Genomic DNA, 21815 nt, shown 5'->3' with positions numbered 1-21815 from the left:
AGCTTGAGCCGTAGCAAAGAGCTAAACTATCTTTTCGTAAAGCAATTAATACAGACAAGGTCCAATGCTACATGATTTTCACTGATCAGCGTCTCTTCACCCATCCCCACTTTTGAGACATGAAAGTCATGTGCCTGGTGCTATGACACAGGATGACGACAGCCAGGATTAATGCCTGTAACTACAATACAGTCCACCTGCCGTCTTCTCTGTATCCTCGGATTAAGGTAGGTGGTCAGAAAGCTGTGTGTTTAGACTGTTGCTCAAGATCCCCAAGAAACAGCATGTATTCCGTTGGGCTGACTTTGTGCCACCGGCCTAGTTCGAGGGCTGTAAGAAGAAACTGCCCTGTGGGGTTTGTTTCCCACACTGCCAGGCAGCTGCCTAAAGACAATTTTCACTGCCGCCTACAGTGTACAGTCTCTGCAGCAAGTGAGTTCCTGGGGTGTTACCAGGACCCAGGCAACCGTGCTGACCGCTGGGAACCTCGGAGCCCACTGTGCGGCTTAGGTTAGGAAGCCTCACCCTCACCTTCGTGTTTATCCTGCCCTCACTTTCCCACGGCCAACTTCCTTGCCTATTTTTAGTTTTGTTTCATTTTATCCTACTGTTCCGGTATTTTTATGCATCTCTGTAAGTCTACTTGGGAACAGGGCACGAGACCAGTCATCTCAGGACACCTTTTACTTCTACGCTGCCAGCATGGACCGTCCACTCCGGGCATGAACAGTGACGGCAAACATCTCACCTCAGCGCTCAGGTCGCCGCTCCACGGAGCAACATGTGGCCCGCGCAGGCGAGGTCTGCGCTGTGGGAAACAGGCCAGCACAGAGCACTGGGTGACTGCCGTAGGCGATGAAACAGCTCGCGTTCGAAACAGTCACAGAAAGTTGACACATTGTTTCCTGAGCTCTGAGCAGGACTAAGTATGAAAGCCGAGTGAAATTCAGACTCTTACACACACAACCGCTGTTTCCCACTGGCAAAGGGTCACGTACCACCCGGAACGGAACCGCCTCCGACTGGCATCGTGGTTTGTGTGCTTGGTGGGTAACGCCCTGCGTGAGGTCTTACGTGAGTAACACCCGTGAGAGCGGCTGTGTCTGGCAGACTTAACAGTGTGTGATCCAAAGCATTTTTAAAACTTTAAATCCCTCAGTAGTCTAAATACGATCTGACACTTTGGTTTGCCTTGCCTGTGGTTTGCGTCTGTATGGTGATTACACATGTAGATACAAAATAATTTTAACTGAAGATAAATGATGGTTATGAGATCTAACTGTGCTTGGGAACTCTTCTGTTGGAGCCTGAGGTAGCTGTATTTACCTTTCACAGAGATGAAAAAGCCTTTATCGACACTGCTGAGAAACAGGTAAAAGCTACAATTAGGTTAAAAAGACTGAGTAAAGCATCACGGAGATTTCTCAGTGAGACTGGAAATGCAGTTTACAAGGGAAAAAGATCCTGAAGCTACGTGCCTGCTGGAAACCCAGTAAAGAGAAGGTGAGATCTCTCTTTCGTGACAGACTGGAGAGTCAGTTTCCTGTTCAACATGAAATTCAAGCACGTAAACATCTTTCACTTAATTATAAAATACTGTTTGGGAGAGGAAGGAAAAAGCACAAATGCAGAGAGAGGGCTCGGAGGCTGCGGTGACAGGTGACAGGTTTCCACAGGGCTCTCAGGGCCGCGTGGTTTCCAAGACCTGGTGGCCCTGCCCACAGTGCCCATCCTGCGGCACCACCTGACTCGGCGGCTCTCAAGTTACTAAAATTAGGCGGCAGCACCAAAAAATGTATTTTTTGCCAGTCTGACCAAAAAGAAATGTATAATTCTGATTCCTTCACACCAGACGGCTAGGGCTGTGCTGGCTGCTGTCATTTTTTTTATTTGACTAAAAGAGGTCAGTGCCCCAACCCAGGAGTCAGCCGCCGCATGTGTTAAAAACTCTTGTGCTCATGGCTGAACATCACTGGCCTGAGTCAATCCCCTTCGAATTCTCCAGCGGGGTGCTTTTTGGTGTAAAAGACACAGGATACTGCGTAACTTTTTAAATGACTTCCTTTCTAGCGCATATTAAAATACTGCATACTTGGTATTTCTATCTTTTGACAGTGGTTGAAAATTTCTTTAAATAAGAAAAACCATGTAACCTGCACTTGAAGTTCTGAGGACGTAACTTTCTGGATTTAACTTCAGTGACACTTGATAGGAGCGTTCCCCAAGCACTGTGGCAGAGACCGCTCAGATTACGAAGGTTACACAATGCTGCCTTTTAACGAAGCAGAGTAGCACTCGGGGACTGACAACACGGTTATTTCGAGTGAGCACACTGACCGGCAAGCGTCTAAGGCGGTACCTGCGGTGCACTTACATCGTTCAGGAGCTTGGTCGATGTGCTCTGGACAGAGCAGGAAGAAGTGGCTGACGTCCTGGAAGGTGCCGGCCCCCACAGCACACGGGTAATGGTACGTCTGGGCACATTTCTCTTCACAGCATTTGATAGTGGCTCCAAGGTGCTTACAAAATGCACATCGCTGAAGGGGGCAGAAGGGAGAGAAAGTTCTTTACAAAACCTGGTAGAGGAACAGTCAAAGGCAGGGGTAGGGAGGTGTTGAAGACCTTTGTGCGTCACTCGTTAAACTATTTGACTGCAGAACAGCAAATGAAGGACCCGTCAGGAATAAGGAGACCTACGGTATTCGGTTCCGTGCTTGGTACAGCACAGGCTCATCCTTCCATTCACGTTTACAAAGTTAGCATTTCGCTTTTTTCTGCTGACTTTGTAAAAAACGTACAACTGAATTTTTTTTAAACATCAGTAATATCAGTTAAAAAGGCAGGTTCCTAGTTGAGCATTATTTTAAGCATTTAAATCCCATCAGTAAAACAGATGTAGAGTATTTATAAAACATCTTACTTTCACCTGCCTAAGAACCATATGACCTTAACTAGCCGATCACAGAGTAAGTTCGTGAGGACACCTATGTTAAGGCAACAGATCTACCCCTTTCCCTGCAGCAATTCACTGTAAGTTTCTCAGTAAATGTGGGGGGGTGAAGAAAAATTAGGTCATGAGTATCCCCCCGCCCAACTTCAATCGGCTTCTACTCTCTAGCAAGTGGTGAAAGCTAAGACATAAGCCCCAAAGGCCCAGCAAGGCAGGTCAGAGCCGCTGCATGCGTGAGGTCGGCTGGGACGGCCACACTGAAGGCTGCTGTGCTCAGTGCACCCCCCAGGAGGCCGGGTCCCGCTGCCCGCCGGCCCACGCCGGAGACCCTTCCCTGGCGGGGCTGGGGGGCCGGCACGTCCAGCCTGCACCCCGCGTGGGAGAGGCCGGTGTGCACGCTCCGGAGCTTCTGCATCAGCGTCTATGCATGTGCACGGCGATGGCTCTGCCTCCTGTTCCGAGGTCCCTGCGCAGAGACGAGGGGCCGCCCCAACTTTGGTTCCGAGCACGCGCGCCGCCCAGAGAAGGGCCCTGCACCTCTAAGCGGCTCCCGCCCTCTCGGCCCGTCTGTGAGGGGGTCACACAGCGCAGGGGGCCTTTCCCTACAGCCGGGGGGGCTGCTGACGTTACTACGGACACCTGCACAGGCTCCCGCACTGACTCCATGTCTCAACACGTATGTGCCAACCCACGTAAGGCAGCGCATGCCGTCAGGCGCGCTCAGCCTCGGGTCCCCGCGTCCGCCAATACGGGAGAGCGCAGCGCCTCCCGGCGGGTCTGCGACACGCTGAGCCCAGCAGGGACCCGGCAGCTTCTCCGTCCCTCAGCAACTCCAGCTGTACCCCTGGCACTTACATTTTATACCACGCCCCACGGTCCATGGACTAACACAGCCCAGTTCTTTATTTGTACTCAAGGGTGCTGGTGCATTAAAAACATAGAGGAGCCCTGGCCTGTTCAGCTCAGCAGTTAGAGCATCGGCCCGCGGAATGAAGGGTGCGGGGTTCAATTCTGGCCAAGGGCACACACCTGGGTCACAGGCCTGATCCCCAGCCCCGGTTGGGGCGCACGCGGGAGGCAACCAATTAATGTGTCTCTCTCACATCGATGTTTCTCTCTCTCTCTCTCCGTCTCCCTTCCACTCTCTCTGAAAAGCAACGGAAAACTATCCTCAGGTTAGGATTAAAAAAAAAAACACAGAAGAAAAGAAATAAAGCCTTATTTCTTTTCACTGATAAAGTGTAATAAGCACCTTTTTCCAAACTGGACATCAATTTTAGTTTACAACCTCCCAAGGAATATAAATATGTTCAGTGTATTAACAGGACTCAGAATTAACAACACGTGTAACCAGCCCCCAGGTAGTCTGCGTATCCTGGAGTAAAAATGAAAAGGCCAAGGAAATGCTGAGGGGAGAGAGAGCATTTATAAGTCCAACCAACCACTGAGAAGTGTTTCTATTAACTCATTAACATGTAACAACTTATGCGAACTTAAAATCTAGAGTCTCTGCTACTTTCATAGCATATGTCGAGTTGCACGGAAGCCTTCTGCACTTCAGATGATTCTGGCAGATAAGATATAATGACTGTTACTTATGTGCATAAGGAAACAAAATAACTTAAATCGATCCTTTCCCCAGTGTCTGTATCATTTTAGAAACATCAATGTGTTCTCTTAATCACATTTGCAACGGAAAATATCATATGACATTAGCTAAACTACTCTGAGAAGTCCTGGAATGTATTCAACATACTAATTTACAATAACATAACATGTACAGATATCAGGGAAGAAGGAGAGGAAATAAAATACAAATTGCATTTAACTGAACGCCCCAAACCCATCTGTGATAGTTACAAAGTAACTGAATGACACTGGCATTGAAAGAAAATATATACTTTATACAGAGGCTGGGATTTATCTTTCTGAACCAAATAAAAAGTATTTGTAAAACTGTACAAAATACCAGAATAAATTTCCACAGGGAACTTCTCTAACATCAGCACTCTCATAAACCACATATTAGAAATCTAACAAATCATAAAGTAACAATTACAAAGCTAATGAACACTGGGAGAAAGGAAGGGACGGTAAACAGCTCTTAAGTGGTTTATCAACTAAACGATTTATTGGAATCAATATTTAAAACTCCTAAATAGCGCTTTTCCCACTTTTTTAATCATTAAAAAAGAGAGGGAGGGGAAGAGAAAACAGAAAAGTATTATAAGATCTTCTGACATGAGTCCGAGAACTCATCCAAGGAAAACTCTCAACGAGCGTGTTGAGTTTCTGAGCGTCGTTTCCATTGCCGGCTGTGAGAAAGAGTCTGAGAAACTTCCTGAACTTCCATCGCTTGATGGACATAAGGAAGAACCTCTCAAAATAAACCTATTAACCCAAAACAGAACCAACAAAACTTCTGTTTAAGGTTCAAGATGAGCTGTGAAACGGTAACAAGAAATCTGAGAATCCTCCAAAGCTCAGCCACTAATCACCAAGTATCTACTCTGTGTCGACTGCAGCAGTGGGTGGGCTAAGGGCTCTAAAAATGTCAATTATCATCAGGTTTTCCACAACCAAACCTTTACCAACGTTTTCTCCTCACGGGTCAGCTGGGATTCTCGCAGGAGGCGGCAATAAAGAATTAAGACAGAGAAGGTAGAATGATGTGGAAAACTGATCCAGGCCTGATGTCTGTTTAACTGAGTGCAAGGAGGAGGGGAAGTGGAAGGATGATAACCAGAGAAATTATTCTAGAAGAAAATATCTAATCCTGAGAGCTAACATTAAGCATAATCCCACTTAACAGACAAAGAAGCTGAAGGACGGCCTTGACCTCTGTTCCACGGATCCTGTGTCACCAGAAAGCACCCACTCGTAGTGTCCATCACATGGCCTCCCTAAGCAGAAAAGACTGCTGCAGATTAGAACGTGTCACACCGCCCGGCCGGCGTGGCTCAGCGGCTGCGCATCAACCTAGGATCCAGGAGATCGGGGCTCGATTCCCAGTCAGGGCACAGGCCCGGGTTGCGGGCTAGGCAGCTGATCCATGACTCATTTCTCTCTCTCTCTCTCCCCCTCCTTTCTTCTCTCTGAAATCAATAAAGATGTATTTAAAAAAAATAAAACGTGTCACACCTAGAAACATGCAAAGCTTGAACACGGGTGTAAGAAAAATCCTAGGAGCCTTGCCAAAAAGGAAAATCAGGCATTACTACTCATTGGCAACATTAAATGCAAAAAAAAATGAGGGGGGGGGCGATATAATACATCCCAAGGTCCATAAAAATTCATCTGAAACTAATTTTAATACCTACTAACATTCACGTCCGTGAATAATGAAGAGCGGGGGTGGGGGAGCACACAGACGCCGTTGGAAAGGAAGACGGGTAGGAGTGTGGACTGGAAGAACACAGGACCCAAACCGTGACGCCGGGACGGGGGAAGGCAGAGCGCACATTAGGCGATCGCGTTACCGCGTGAGCACCTACACAAGAAACAGCCTTCAAAGTCTGTCCATCCAGGGAATTTCCCCGACGTACAAAAGTAAAACTGAGCAGCCCGGGCCGGTGTGCCCGGGTGGCTGGGCATCGTGCGGACGCCGGAAGGTTGCTGGTCCCATTCCCAGCCGTCAGGGCGCAGGCCGGGGCCGCGGGCAGGAGGCGGCCGATCAGTGACTCTCTCATCACTGATGTTTCTCTCTCTCTCTCCCTTCCTCTGAGATCAATAAAAACATATTAAAAATAAGTAAAGATTAGGAACTTAGTAACAATGATAAATGTTAACCTACTGAAACTTTCTTGTGCTCCGAGCACCATCTTCAACTTTCCAACTTTCAAAATATTTCCAGGTTTCCTCAGTCAAAACACGCTGCCAATAATAGTTAGTTAACTACAGAACACCCATGCCATCGCTTGTAGTGGGGGGTGAGGGTAGAGAAAACACAAGAAATTACAGATTCTAAGGGAGATGATATAAGCAATTAAAAAAAATTTTTAATAGAGTATGACACCACATGTGATTCAGAACTAGTTAAAAGGACAGAAGTAAGTGCTAGAGGCTGATGAGTTTCCTTTGGGCGGGGAAGGAGGGGAGTGCGGGAGAGAGAGGCTTTTGGTAAATAAATGGCCAGACATCTGTAGCAGGCAGTGGTAAACTATTCCCTTGGTAATACTCAAACTATCTACATTTCCAAGATGTTGGTAACACCCCCAGGGCTCTAGAGAGGAAATTAAAAGAGAAACACCATTACCTCTCCTGAAACACAGGTTTACAGTTTTAGCATATTCTTCCAACTAGCAAAAGATAAATAGTGTTCCCTCTGGAAAAACTGAAAAGCAGTCTGGGGTATCCCAGGAAAACTAAACTGCTTGATGGAGAATGCCATTTAACAGCTGCAGAAATTATATTAAGTATATTAACCTGAGAAGAAAAGCAACATTATTAGTTAAACCAGGATTTCTCAACCCAGGCACCAGTGGCATTTTGAGCTAGAGCATTCATTCTCTGTCGTGGGCCTCAGGCTGTCCTGTGCGTCTCCGACTTTCGGCGGCAGCCACCAGGCGGCAGCAGCACCTTCCTCTCCGCTCGAGAGAACGCGCTTGGCGGCCAAGTCCCAGCCAGGGCATGGGCCCGCCGCAGAAAGATCGCCGTGTTCCAGGGGCCCTGCTGGGCGCTAGAGAGAAAATGAACCGAAACAGGTATGGTCCACGCCCTCGCGGTGCCCACAGCCCTAGTCGGGCCGCCACAGAAATAAAGACTCACGCAAACAATGTAAGTTGACAAGTGTTGGTAAGTGAAGTAAAGGAGGACACCTGTCCCATGAGACTGTGCAGTAAGGATTCCGCTCAGATCTTCATGATTCCAAGACATGAGCAATCAAGGCTGGGAGAGCGTGTGGCCTCCACCTGACTCCCGTGATCCCGCCCGAAGGCCCGAAGGCCTCTTGATTCCACCAGCTGCCGTTGTGTTTTAAAGGGGGAGGCAGGGGATCCTCACAAAAATAAGGCGATCTAAACAGCGGTGCTGCTTCATTCTCATGACCATTTTTCAATCCCAACCAAAATTACAGAAATTTAGCTAGTAAACTTTTACCTTCTGTGATTAGAAAATACTTTTCTTTTTAACAAATGGGTTTAAAACATACCAAAGCTCGGCCCGGCCGGCGTGGCTCGGAGGCTGAGTAGCACCCCACGATCCAGGAGGTCACAGTTCGATTCCCCTCAGGGCCCAGGCCCGGGTTTGGGGCTCGATCCCCAGCAGGGGGCCTGCAGGAGGCAGCCCATCAATGACTCTCATCATTGATATTTCTCTCTCTTCCTCTCAGAAATCAATAAAGATATATAAAAAAACAAAAACACTTTCAAGTATTTTAAACAGATCAGGAAATTCCATGTCCAAGATTTTTTGGTGACAAATGTGAGAATATTTTTTCCATTGTTTGTTTTTACAAATTTGCTTTGTTTCTGGCAATAAAATGTCAATAGACAGAGTCCAAATATTCATTTTTTAAATGCTCAACCCCAGCGCACTTATTTGAAATCGCACGGAGTTCTCACTGTTGATTTCACATTTACCCCGAGGCGGCAGATGAAGTGTCACGATACACATACAGCCACATGTCGTCATAATGAAAGTCAATAAATTTAGAACATCTGTCTTTTGGTAAAATAAAAACGCACTCTAAGTTCAACAGCACTTGTACAGACTCCTCCCCAGGGAGCCTGAGATATTAAAGATTTTCATTGTCACCAACCTCTCACCCCCCACCATCGCTTATGTAGAATTGTAAAAACTCTGTTTCAGGTATTTTCTGGGGGACAATTATAAATTTATAAACCTGTGTAACATGAACCACACTGGTGACCCCCTTTAATACTCCGGACTCTGGACTTCTGACTAACTATGAATGAATGATTCTGTGAACAATCTTTAGTGCTGGTCATTTAGGCTGCGAATGTTTCTTGAGGAACCAAAACAGAAAAAGATCCTGCCAGAACGGCACTATCATTCCAGCGAGAGAGGAAGCAGGCTGCTAAGAAAATACCACGGCAGACGGCAGTGCGCGGGAGCAACAACAGGGCAGGTCTTCCGGGGGGCACCTGAAACTTCCCAGAGGAACCCAGGGAGGTCCTCGCGGATGAGGCGCGAATGACCGCCTACAGGAAGCGAGGAGCCGCCGCCGGTGGCTAAGAAGAATATTCGACAGAAAGAACAGGAAGTGCAAAGGCCCTGAGGTGGGCAGACGTCGGAGTATCTGAGGGAGACGAGACAAGCGTGGCTGAGGGGAGCAGGTGAGGGGACCAGTGCTGCTGATGTCTCAGTACTGGGGGGATGGCAGAGCCCGGTAGGTTAGTCAGGACTAGCTCTCACCCGCGGAACCAAACGGGAGTCACTGAAGGATGCTGGGTAGAGGAGCCTGTGACTGACGCGCCACTTCTTTATTTCTATCGGTCTGGACTGGTGTGTGCGGATTCGGCCGAGAGCCGTTCCTGGCCGCGTTTTCCCAGCTGCACCACATGCCACCGTGTGAACCAAACCATAGTTCATTCAACCATCCTGTGTGTGGCCATTTAGGTTGTTTCCAATATTGTGCAAACTAAACAATGCTCCAACTACCCACTTGTAACAGCGTGAGTGTTCCACATTATTGCTGGCGTGCTTTCAGTACAGAGTCCTAGAAAGGTCACAAGCAAGCCTCTATGTGACTACAGGAGACGTTATAAATGTGTGCAGATGTGTTTCCCCACTTACTTCTGTGCTCCCTGAGACAACAGCTCTGTCCACGTTTGCGGGTAATGCTTCTTCCACGTGGCACACGCCCAGCGACCACTCCACACAGCGGCGATGCGCCCAACAGGTGCCTGGGAGCATTACAGGAAAAGAGCAAAGGAGTGTCGTTAGCCACAGCAACACTGACAGGGAGAGACGTAAAACTCCCAAACCCACTCTAAGGTGTAAATCGCACACTGGAGCTAAAGCGGCCCTTCCCGAGACGTGGTCTCATACCACCTGGGAACTTGTCAGAAACACAAAATCCAGACCATGACCAAGACCCACTGAACAAAGACTTGTGCAGAGGTGCACGAATGTTCCAACAAGCCCTCTAGGTGATTCTGACACTCACAAAGACTGAGAATCACTGAATTAAGAACTATCTCTCCAACAACAAAAATCAGTTCGTTGCTGTAAGATACCTGGAATCTGACACATAAAATATGAAGGACGTTATTTAATGCTCTGTTTATGACAAGAGGATGTATAAGAGTTTAAGGTGCAATATACACCTCAATTCTGCTCCATCCCACACAAGAGCCCACATCAGTCATTAATAACAGAGATGAACCAACGAACTTATATGCGTATATGCATAACCCATGGACACCGACAAGAGAGCAGAGGTGGCCTGGGGGAAGGCCTCAGGGATGAGAGGGGGGAGAATGGGGGACATCTGTAATACTGTCAACAATAAAAATAAATTTAAAAAGTAACTAATAGTAACAGCCTAGTTGTTAAACCCTCTATCACAGAGTACACGAACCACTATCAATATGCAGCTCAACTGTGGAATGACACTGACTTGAAACCCCAGCAGCACCATGAGTCTGGGCTACTATTCTGCCATAAGGGGATACCCTGCCCACATGCCCTTCACCCCTACAGTAAACAGACTCAAGCTGCCATGTTCCCCAAGTTCTCACAGATCCCTTTAAAATTTCCTCTGTCCCCAACTGTCAGATCACCATGGCATTGCTGTTACACAGAAGCAAATGCAAATAGTTATCAAAGTGTCCAGCCCGGTGTTAGCCCTATGCAGATGCTAAATAAATCAGCTCAACAGAATCAGACAACTTATTCTACCTGAGCGGGCATACTTAACAATGGCATCCGTACCATGTGACCATAATCACTTCTAGATGGAAGGTATTTCCTACGAAGCTGGTAATTCACTAAAACTGAGATGCTTACAGAATCGAGAGGTGTTGTGACTGGACACTGGCTCATACCTGCGGGATCAAATAGGGCCTGGACATCGACGGCGTCGGGAAGGCCGACCAGGCTGAGCTCGTCCCACAGCTGGCCAGCCTGGTCGTCGGAGGCAGTCTGCGTGCTCACACTCACACAGGACACTGCGTTCTGCTGAGGAGACCGTTCTCTGGGGGAGAGAAAATCCATGTGAAGTGGTAACAACAGAAAAGGTTTCGTTTTACAACTTAAATGTCCCGTATTGCCAGGTCGCTTTTGTTGGGCATAAACTGTCATAAAGTAACTTCTAGAACACACCTGTTATTATTCAATCTACACTGTAAGACTGGGTTGCTACATTGTATTGTGTAAGCAGCAACTAAAAAAGCCTTCAGAAACAGTAAAAGGTGTAAAAATTTAGTTACAAATTTATTTTGCCATTGTATCATTATATTTTTCTAATTGGCGCTCTAACTTTCTAATGGGGAGCCACGTTTTATCACATAAAATGGATATTCTCTTTGGCCTTACTTAAAGACTTATAAAACCTAACTCGATCAAATCAGGAACTTTAATTTGCTAAAGCACCACCTCGGAGGCGGGGTTCAGTTTATGCGCAGAAAGGCGTTTCCGGGGGAAGTGAGAGCCACTAGGTGTGGAGCAGGAGGTGGGGGAGCCCCCGGAGGGCCCCTCGGAAACCTCGACAGCGGGTCTGGGGCAGGACGCGGCAGGTACCCTCCACCAAGACCGCACCTCTCAAGTCAGAGGCAAAAAAGAAAAATCGAAACAGCCGCCCGCGGGCTGGGGGCAAGGAAGACAGTGTGAGAGCAGAAGCGACAACACACAAACGACCCGAGTAAGGCAGACAACAGTGGGAGGTTACAGGCTCAAGGCCCTTAGACCCCAGGTATGAACGGAGAGCTACGTCAACGACGGCTTCAGCCCCTCCTGACATCAGGGCGGTGAACCTGCGAAACTCCGATTACATCGCTACGAGTGTGGACCACAACTCACTGCACTCTGTCTGTTGGGGATCTATCCTGATTCCTACCAAGAGAAAATCAGCACACTGACCGGGGCACTACGCTTTTCATACCTGGAATCGCTGAAAGAAGAAAAGCATTAACATATTTCAACAAGCACATTTAAACATCAAACCATATAAAGAGTAACCAGCATGTTTTAGGTTCAGCACAAGAAATGCATAGACGTAACTTTTTTTGGAAAGTTGAGCATGCTGAGCTATCTTTAAATTCTCGTTTTTATGAATGTCCACAGTAAAATGAGAACAAACTCTGTCCTAGGCACATCTCCATTCCTGCAAACATGGTCTTCATTATTAATCATAACTAGTTTATTGGGAGTGGGGAAAAGACTAACGTAACAGTCCATCTATAAAGACTAATGTGCCGTCTGAACAGATTTCCTTTGAACCGGCATTTTATGGGGGCGGGTCTACGCCCAACGGAAGGGCCAACCAGACTATCACTAACCAGTTCCTAACAGCAGCTCAATCAAACCCCCCCATCAGGTTTTGTGACCGGTTTGTAGGACACACATCAGTACGGTGTGTCAACCCTAAGGATGACAGCAGCCCCCTTAGAAACAACATCAAGGGAAGCCAGCGGAAATGCATACCCCCCAAATTTTAAGTCTAAACAAAAGGAAAGAAGAAATAAATCCTTAATTACATATCTTACATTCAGCAAATTGAGAACTATTTAAAAACCTCCTTTACAAATTAAAATACACACACACACACACACACACACACACAAAAGCCCCCAAAACTAGCTGTTTATCTGGTTTATAGCCCATTAGTAAAATACTCTGTAAATATTTAAAATCATTACAAGCTAAATTAATTGTTTACCCCTAAATGATTTCCAACTTTTATAAATGTGCTTTACTCCTAAGGCCCATTTAACTGGCTTGTTAGCGTTACTTAATAACTTGGTAAACACCGAGTGTGTATAAAGACCTTCATTAAGCCAAGGCTATTTTTACATAATTATCATCTCAGCTCATAAAGGTTTGCACTAAAAATTAACTTAGATTATAAAATAAGTAAGTTACTGAAGCCCAACTGTATTTCCCAGAACAGGCGCTGAAATAATCGCTGTTTAAACCAGAACATGAAGATGGAAGACGTAGCCGAGTCCCGCCCATAAATTTGCATTATCGATGAACGTGGTAATTGGGGGACGGGCATAAACCAACAGAATAGCTAACCAGTCTCCTACTAACCAATCTACTACTGACCAGTTCCTAACCAGTGGCTCAGCCGGTTTGTACGCAGGCACCACATCAATAAGGTGCTGACGTCAACCCTAAGGGTGACAGCAGCCCCGCTTGGGGCGAGACCGCTTATTTCATCTCAAAGGTAAAGCTCGTGTGTACGATTAAAACAGCGAGGCTCCGAGCACAGGCCCTCTACACTTCCTTAAACGGGTCCACCTTAAATTCTGTCAAAAGGTCCCCTCCCGTGATTGCTTCATTTCCTACTTCAGGTCTTCAAGGCCCTGGCAGGCGTCCAGGAGAAGGGGCCAATCACCGAGTACAACGCAGCGACAAAGCCTCAGAGCCTCCTCTGGAGGAGAGCCAGGCCGGCTCTCGGTTACATCACCACCCTCCGGGGCAGGGGGGGCCTTCCAAGCTAAACTAATTTTACACTTTCTCGGGGACTCGGGAAATTCTGTTCCCTCAACTCCCAGCGCCAGGGCTGCAGACTGAGGTGGCCTTTAATCAAACTGCAGCATGGAAAGAGATTTTTAACTCAAGGTTCTTAACTCAAAACGTATCAGACAGGAGCTGGGGGTACTATACTGCCCATGAATATAAACACTCTCACAAATGTCTTAGTAAATTCATTTCATTAAAAAAAGAGCTGCTTCCTTAACTTCAGAGACGGCGCTCTCGGCGCATAATTACTACTTGGAGCGAAAGCAGGTCCACGCTGTCTGTGATAAGAGTCCACAAGGCACTCAGCATCCTGAACCACGCAGACACGTCAGCAAGTGGCAGTGAGACACGGGTGTCGCTGCTCTCCTGTTACATATTCTTACAAACCATGAAAAACTTACTCAGAGGAAGGAAAGACTTCATTAACCTTTGTCATCTTCTCTCCGCTTACGGTATGTTCTTAAAAGTTCTCTCCCACAAGTTAGCTTACAGGTAAGATAGCAAACTTTTCAAAAGAATGAAATTTGGAAAAAAGGAGTGTTTGTTGGGTTAGTGGTGAGTCAAGAGCGCCCTGTGAATGCTGAAAACACGAGAAACTGTTTGGTAAGGACACGGGCTATACAGCCACAAACACCGCGGGGAAGGTAAGCGACAGTCTCACTGCGCCCCAGCCGGTTAAATTAAAATTGCTTACTTCCTCTGTCCTCTCTGTTTTCGTGGTGCCGAGTTTTGAATCTTCTCGCAGGTCCCATTGCTGTTGTCATCAGGGTCCTTCCTGCAGGGAGGCTGGTTTTTCCACGGCAAGATAAATCCGGGCGTCACTCTGAACTGCTTTAAGTCTCCTTGTCCTAAGGAACTTTTATCACCACAGTAACAAAAAGCACAGAGCTGTTCACTGGTAGAGATGAAAGTAAGGGAGACAGAGAAAGTAATTTTATTTAACTTTTTAAAGTGACAACTAAAGACACCTGTGCTTTAAAATTAAACATTGTGTTTTTAGTGTGAGGCGTATTTAAAAACGTTGATAACAATTATACATTTGCAATTCTACTTTTCCACAGCATGGCTTTAAGATAGTAAACATACCCATTCAAAAAATTTGTAGCTTGTACTTAGAAACACCATTTTCTTTTAAATCTGATTCAAGAAACTCAAAGTATTAACCAGAATGAAGAGAGGAAAGCCAAGACCGGGGGAGAAGGCAGGGCGGGCGGGCGGGCACACGGTTCCGCGCCAGCTCTGTAACACGCGGCAGCGCAGCTGTACTTAACCACCTGGCGGGCCGTTCACTGCACTGCGAAGAACACCGCATCACACGCGCTTGGGGACAGACACATCACAAATGTAAGCGGCTGTCCGGCTGGCAGTGAGACGGGCAGTGAGAGGGGTCGGCAGGAATGGGCAGGACGGAGGCGGGGCAGGGGTTAGGAGGGGGGAGAAACTGCCCCATAGGATACACTGTAACAGCAGGTCCCCTCTGTGACACAAAGAACGAGCCCTAGTGTAAACTAGGGGCTTTAGTTAATAATAGTGTATCCAAACGGGGTATCAGCTGTAACAAATGTACCACACTCGTGCCCAGTGCTAACATGAAGGTGCTTCTGGAGAAGTGCTCAGGTTACTGAAGTGTGAGGAAAGGTGGTAAGAGATGTAGAAGCAAGGACAGTCGAACACCAAGTAATCTGTTGACTTTGGGGGGCCCAGGGGGAACCCCTGGTCTCCACTTCGGAAGCGGAACGCTGCAGAGCACTGCCCCACCTCGCGACCAGTGCTCGCCAGACAATCTGCACATTCACTCCTGTTGGACCCAGCAGGTGCAGGAGTTTCAGGGCCACCAAGTCACCTGCGAAGGAAGGGCGGGCACTGCCGGGCGGAGGTGAGACCCAAGCACCTGCCTCACCTGGGGAAGAGGCCCGCATGTCAAACAAGCAGATAAAATGATGCAGCAAAAAACTCTAAGGAACTGCTCGAGGCCGCGTGGAGGCCGGTGGGAATGCACAGCATCCACGACCCACGACATGGGCACCTGCCCGGGGCCTCCCCAGGTGCCCGTGTGCATGGGGCGTCCTGAGAATGTACCTGCCAGTCAAGGTACCACCCTGGGGACGGCAGCAGCAGCAACATGGGAAGTCACACAGGCCCACCCAGGTGGTCTCCCTCTCCCTTCCTCTGAAATCTATAAAAACGTATTTAAAAAAACACAAACCTACAGAGATGGCAAATAGGTGAGCAGTTGCTGAGGGCAGAAGCCAGGGTCAGGGGTGATACAACAGGCATCGGAATTGTGGGGTGATGGTGCCGTTCTTCACCTTCTGGTGGCAGTGGTCCTGTGACCGTACAGAACTGTCGCTCACTCAGTGGGTGAACGTCACTGCATGTCAATTCAACCTCCATTTTCATAAACGGAAAAAAGGGGGCCGAGAAAAGGGGGTACCTATCTAAAATAACCAGAAATGAAACGCCAGATGACAGATTGCAGAGATATGAAAATATGATAAAGCACCAAGACTGGAAAAAAAAAATCAATCAAAACTATAAGTTTGAAATTCTTTCAAAATTAAATTCAATAAAGAACCATGAGGCCTGAGCCTTAAGTAAGGGAAACCATCTGAAACACAAAATACAACGTGCAATCAATAGAAAAAGTGATCAGCGCGACAGAATGCAGACGAAGTGCCGCCCCCCCAGCGCTCGCTCGACAGCGGGAGAGACGCTGGGCGGGCTGTCGGGAATGACCAGTATTTCAAGGGCCAGGAAAGCGGGCCCGTGGGTGAATGTGGGGGCTGCTGTTCCATTTATTTTTCCCTTTCTTTTGAAATTTTTCAAAACTTTCCCCCAAATGGGGATAGGGGTGGGGGCGGGCGTAGAGAACAGCGCGGCAAGAACACCTGTATGCCCTTAACCGACTCACATCGCCTGCTCTTCTTCCCCCCGAGACGACGAGGCTGAGACACAGAACTCGGGAGAGCCACGGACTACGCGCAGGGTGGGGGGGGGGTCTGGGGGAGGAGGGCCACGGGAAACACGGCCCACGTGTCAGGGGCGAGGCGGCCACGTGACAGGAGCACAGGAAGTAATAATGAAGCTGGAGAGGCAGCCAGGCTCAGAGCAACCTGTAGGACACGGAATGGACTTGACGCATAATATAAATGTGACCGCCGCCAGAGAGTCGGGGTGGAGCTGGCTGGGTTTAGGATGCGCTTTGCAACTGTGCTGAGAACCTGGGATGTGGAGAGTAAAGCGAAGCAGCAAAGAAACTGGCTGAAAGGCTACTCTGGGCTCTGAAAAGTACTGGGCTGGAACCATGGCGGTCGGCGGGCAAATGCAGAGGACAGGGACTGGCGGAGGCACCTTCTAAAGTTGAGCTACAGGACTGAGCGCGTGAGGTGCGAGAAAAGTAGAAATCGAGGGTGAATGCAAAAGTTTTTGACCTAAGCCACTGGGTGAATGTGGGCATTACTTACTGAAGTGGAGAACTCTGGGAGGAGATCTGGGCCAGGGGAGGGGTAAAATCAAAAGTGATTTTGGGTACGTCCAGGTGGGTGTCTAGCACATTTGAAAAGGAGATGTCAAGCAGACAGCTGGGTAGGAAAGTGTGAGGTTAGGAGGAAATCGGCCCTGGGAATATAAGTGTGGACATCCCCAGGGAGTGAGCAGAGGTAAAAGTGGGTGCGCCAAGGCCGGAGGCCTCCAGGGTTATAAAGGTCGGAGTCTGGGCAGGAACCAGGCAAAGACTGGAAGCGAGGGAGGTGTGGCCACAGCAAGTGAAAGGAGACGCTTGAAGGAGAGCGGGGCGCTGGCTGAGGCGTGACTTCAGAGCTCTGTTAGCGGCTTCCAAATAAAGTAAAAAATAAAAATAAAAAAAGACTTCAAAGCTGAACTACACACAGTTAGGCTACGACGTCCTGTATTGCTCTTTCAAAGAATAAAGACCGTAAGTTACAAAGGTACAAACTCAAGTTTGCAGGTAACTAGGAGAACCATCCTCATGCCGAAAGCTCAGGTGCTTCGTCCGGCAGGACAAGCACACTGGGGACAGCTGCCCTGTTCCGCTCTGAGGGTCCCCCGGTGGTACCCCTGAGCCCACAGGCGCCCCTCCCCCAACCACACAGGGGAACCGGCCTCCTACTCACAGCTACTAAGTAACAAAACCACCCGAGCCTCCCAGCTGGGCTCTGGGCCTGGGACTCACAGCTGCTAAGTAACAAAACCACCCTTCCCGTCCCAGCTGGGCTCTGGGCCTGGGACTCACAGCTACTAAGTAACAAAACCACCCTTCCCGTCCCAGCTGGGCTCTCGGCCTGGGACTCACAGCACCGTCCCAAGCCCGGCTCCGCGTTCCCCGTCAGCCCCTCACCTGATTCTGGCCTCGACGCCGACGGAGACCAGGGAGCTGGCGGACTCCTCAGACACGGAGCGCTGCAGGGCGGGCGCTGGCCGCTTGCCGCCGTCCCTGCCGTCCGCCTCGGCCTCGGCGTCCTCCTCGGCGGACTGTTCTTTGATCTCTGCTGCAGGGGCAACAGGAGAAGAGTCATTGTTGCATCTGCAGGTTACAGAGCGGAGCGCATCATGAAGCATCATGAAGAGCAACAGCCGCGCTTCACTAACAGTCTGTGCACACGATCAGCCGCATCGCTTATGTTTATTCTCTCTCCCCCTCTCCCTTCCGCTCTCTGAAATCAATAAAAAACATATCTTCAAAAAAGAAAAGTGGACAAAGGACAAAACCCACACTCACGTGCTCAAATATTCAAGTTTTAAGTTGGCCGCCTAACTGCACAGCTATATAGACCGTATTCCCCAACGTTTTTGCAGCCACGCCTGGAGAGTTCTCACCAACAGAAAATGACCAGAAGGGACGGCGCAGCTTCTACCTCCCCTGAAAGGACCAAGCTATGTCCCCCTTTCCTGTGCGCTGGAACAAGGACACGCCAGCGCCCCGGCTGCGGTACCGCAGGTGAGGGCAACACGCTCGGGGAGCGCAGACACAGGGCGGAAGGACCCTGGGTCCCAAACCACCGCGGGAGCACAGCCGCCCCAGCAGCCGGGACCTCCCGCTCTCAGGTACACTACACGAGAGAAAAGACGTCTTGTTAAAGCCCCCGCTGTATTTTGGGGTCTCTTACGACATTTTAACTCGGGCCCTCACAAACAGAGACTGGTGTCGGGAGTCGGGAAATGCCACAGCACAAACCTGAAATAGGGGGGTGGGTGACCAAAGGACCCTTTTATGCTGTTTAAAAATATGTGGCAGATCTCTGACCTGCAATAAACGTGGAAAGCGGACGCAGGGAAAGGCATCGGGAAAGACCCTGAAGTTACCCTCGGAGCTTTCGCGGCCAAAGACGGAGAGCAATGCGGGTCTGCTGGTCTCTCCGCCCGGGGCGGGAGGTCCTCCACAGCGCCCACGCGAACCGCTCTGCGAGGGAGCGTTTCACTTCCACCAGAGGCGCCCGGGCAGGCGTGGGATACGCTTTGTCTGCACCCCTTCTATTATGAGAGAACGAGGAAGGGTAAGAGTCGGGAGAGAGGAGGCCCAGCCCGCGGCTCAGCTGGCTGGGGCGTCGCCCACACCCTGAAGGCTGAGGGCTCCATCCCCGCCGGGGCCAGTTCGGAGGCAGCTGATCAGTCTCTCACATCGACGGTTTTCTCTCCCCCCCCCGCCCCCGCCCCTTCCTCTCTCTTTCAAATCAATAAAAACATGTCCTTGGTGAGGGCTTGCGAGAGAGAAAAGATGAGACATGTAAAGGAGAGAAAGACTGTCTCAGAAGCTGCCGGGCAGGCACTGAGCCCAAGGGCCGGGGTCCCGGGCCACTGCTGCCCCGAGGACGCGGTTCCTGGGAGGGGCGCCGGCAGCCTCGGCCGGCCCGAGGTGTCCCTCCACCAGGCGGCGGCCTGCTCGCAGCTCGACCGCGTGCAGCCTCGGGTCCCAACCTCCTCCCCTGGCGGCTGCAGCACAACCCCAGCTATTCCCTTATTTCTTCCCCCTCGAAAAGAAAATGCATAACACTTTTAACATTTTTAGGTGTGTGGGGTTTTTTTGTTTTTTTTTTTAAATTTGCTTACAGCTAAAGAGAAACAAGTAAGAGGGCAGTGTGTCTGTCTGTCTCTCAAATTAGACCCAGAGGGAAGCGGAAGGCTAACTGTGAATGGTAACGGTAGGGGGGTGGTTTCCAGGTACACAGCCGTCTGAAATTGGGTCCCCTAATCCCACAGACTCTAACTACAGGCATTATTTTTCCTTAGAAATGGGACTGGGAAGGAACAGGCCAACCCACGGAGAGAACCACGCAGGGCCCATCCTGTCCTCTCCTCTCCTCGGGCCCCAACCCTAACCCGGATCTGCGAAAAACAGCAGGGACGGCGGGTTTGGTTTTACATTTGGTTTTACTTCTGCTGTTTTGGTCCCCTTGTCCTTAAGGAATAAGACAGGCTCTGATGCCTGCTCCTTAGACCAACCACGACACAGAGAGAGAGAGGGGTGCCCACGACGGTGCGAAGCTGCAGGCAATCACAGCGCCCGTCTCTTCGGGCCGCCGCTCTTCATCCCTGGCCGCGAGGCCAAGGCGCTCTGGACGAAAGGACCGTGAGCCAGCGGCGACTGAGGAAGCAGCGCTGATGCCGGGGCCTGGTTATCCAGTTTACTAGTGGACACGGCCACCACCCTGGGCTGGTGTCTAACGCAGGAAAGATCCGCCCCGGGGGGACAGGGACTCCCCTCGGCCCCTACCTGTGCTTAACCCGGAGCCACTAGGTGGCGCCTGTGCGGCGGTAACGACACGAGAGCACATCCCCTGGGGGCGGCTGAGAGCCCGCCAGCCAGGCCGCCGCTCAGGGCACCGCCTCGGAGCTGGGCAGACCTCTGGGGAAGCGGGTACACGGGACAGGGTGGTAAACCAGACCTGAGGCCTGCCGCGCCACTCCCACAACAGTTAATGGTTGGTTCTGAGACACAAAGTTGACGTGAATAGCAAAGGCTATTTGCTGGGGTGGCTAAAACCAAAGCCTTGGAATTCAATGGTCCGGAATCTGAATCCTAGAGGAGTCGTCTGCCGGCAACGTGATGCGGGCACGTCACTTCACCGCATCTCAAGGTCAGCGCGCTAATCACTTAAAAGGCAGCTGACACCACCAGGCAGAAAACTGTCTTTAGGATCAGAAAGGACAAGACATGTGAAGGCCGAGACCACTGCCTTCAGTGCGCAGCAGGCGGGGGCGGCTGCCACCCTGAGCTTCCACGTTCCCACACGCCATCCCACCTGCGCGGCGGGGCTCCCGTCTAGCGGGACAGCGCGCACAGCCTCGGGCCCTCGATGTCAGGGTGGGCGCTCAGAAGCTGCGCTGTGAGGACACCGCACTCGGCACCCCCGGCCTTGGGCCAGGCAGTCAGCACATCGCTGCTTCAGGACGAAGTTCCACCCGACAGAACTGCCGTGTGCATGTATTCCACCCAAACGGCAGCCAGGGCAAAAACGAGCGGGACCCTCGTGGGCAGCGGGTCTAGTCAGGAGCCGGAGGCGCGAGGCCATGCGTCGGGTTCAGAGGCAGGGAGAGCAGGAGAAAGGAATGGGTCCCGCCAGCACTGCAGGGGCCGGGCCTAACCGTCATCTCACTTCACGCCCTCCTTTTAAACAACCAGAACACCTGGCTTAATATCCTCACTGAAAAGGTAAGAAAACTCCACTCTGAAGGGTAACGGGAAGCAGAGCTGGGCGCAGAGCCCGAGGGCGCCCCTTCCACCCGCGCCCCGGGAGCTTCGCAACTGAATCGCCAGAAGAGCGAAGCTCCCACTCGCTCGGCCCGCTTCCGAGGGCGACGCTTGTTGACTCCGAGATGAAACCTGAAAACGCGGAGTTTTTCCTCCGTATGTTTTAAGCTCTACTGAGTGAGATGATAGAGAAAACACCTCACAGCCAGGTTCACAGAGATGACCTTCTGATTTGGGGCAATGAGGAAATTATTTCCCCCAAAGGTTGGGTAATTATTTGGAAGGGCTGTAAGTGCCCCACGGATATAGTCGCCATCTCACCAGTAAGACAGACTAGACTGTAAGATGAAAAACGTCCCAGTGCCCACGTGTGGCCGCCTCAACACGCAGGACATATCCTCAAGGTACAGAGTCTTTTCCCGAATTTTTAAAGTGTATTTAACCAAGCATTCTGGGATCTTGGAGGGAGGAATTACACCTCTGTGTTTACTGACCTCTGAGATTTAG

At 49.9% G+C, this 21815-nt stretch overlaps 1 protein-coding gene across 1 annotated transcript in view; it reads right to left on the bottom strand.

Annotated features, from left to right (window-relative positions):
• KMT2C (lysine methyltransferase 2C) overlaps positions 1–21815 on the bottom strand; it is a 179842-nt gene that overhangs the window by 94887 nt on the left and 63140 nt on the right. Inside the window, exons 3-7 of the mRNA XM_087821306.1 lie at positions 17958–18108; positions 14295–14495; positions 10960–11108; positions 9707–9816; positions 2375–2537 (exon numbers count right to left, since the gene is read on the bottom strand). Coding sequence (XP_087677432.1) covers positions 2375–2537; positions 9707–9816; positions 10960–11108; positions 14295–14495; positions 17958–18108 — 774 coding nt within the window. The remainder of the gene's footprint in view (positions 1–2374; positions 2538–9706; positions 9817–10959; positions 11109–14294; positions 14496–17957; positions 18109–21815) is intronic.

The sequence above is a fragment of the Miniopterus natalensis genome, chromosome 10, assembly GCF_054644295.1.
Source record: "Miniopterus natalensis isolate mMinNat1 chromosome 10, mMinNat1.hap1, whole genome shotgun sequence".
NCBI lineage: Eukaryota > Metazoa > Chordata > Mammalia > Chiroptera > Miniopteridae > Miniopterus > Miniopterus natalensis.
Note: the sequence above shows the minus strand (reverse complement) of the source record. Positions and strands in the feature narration are given on the sequence as shown.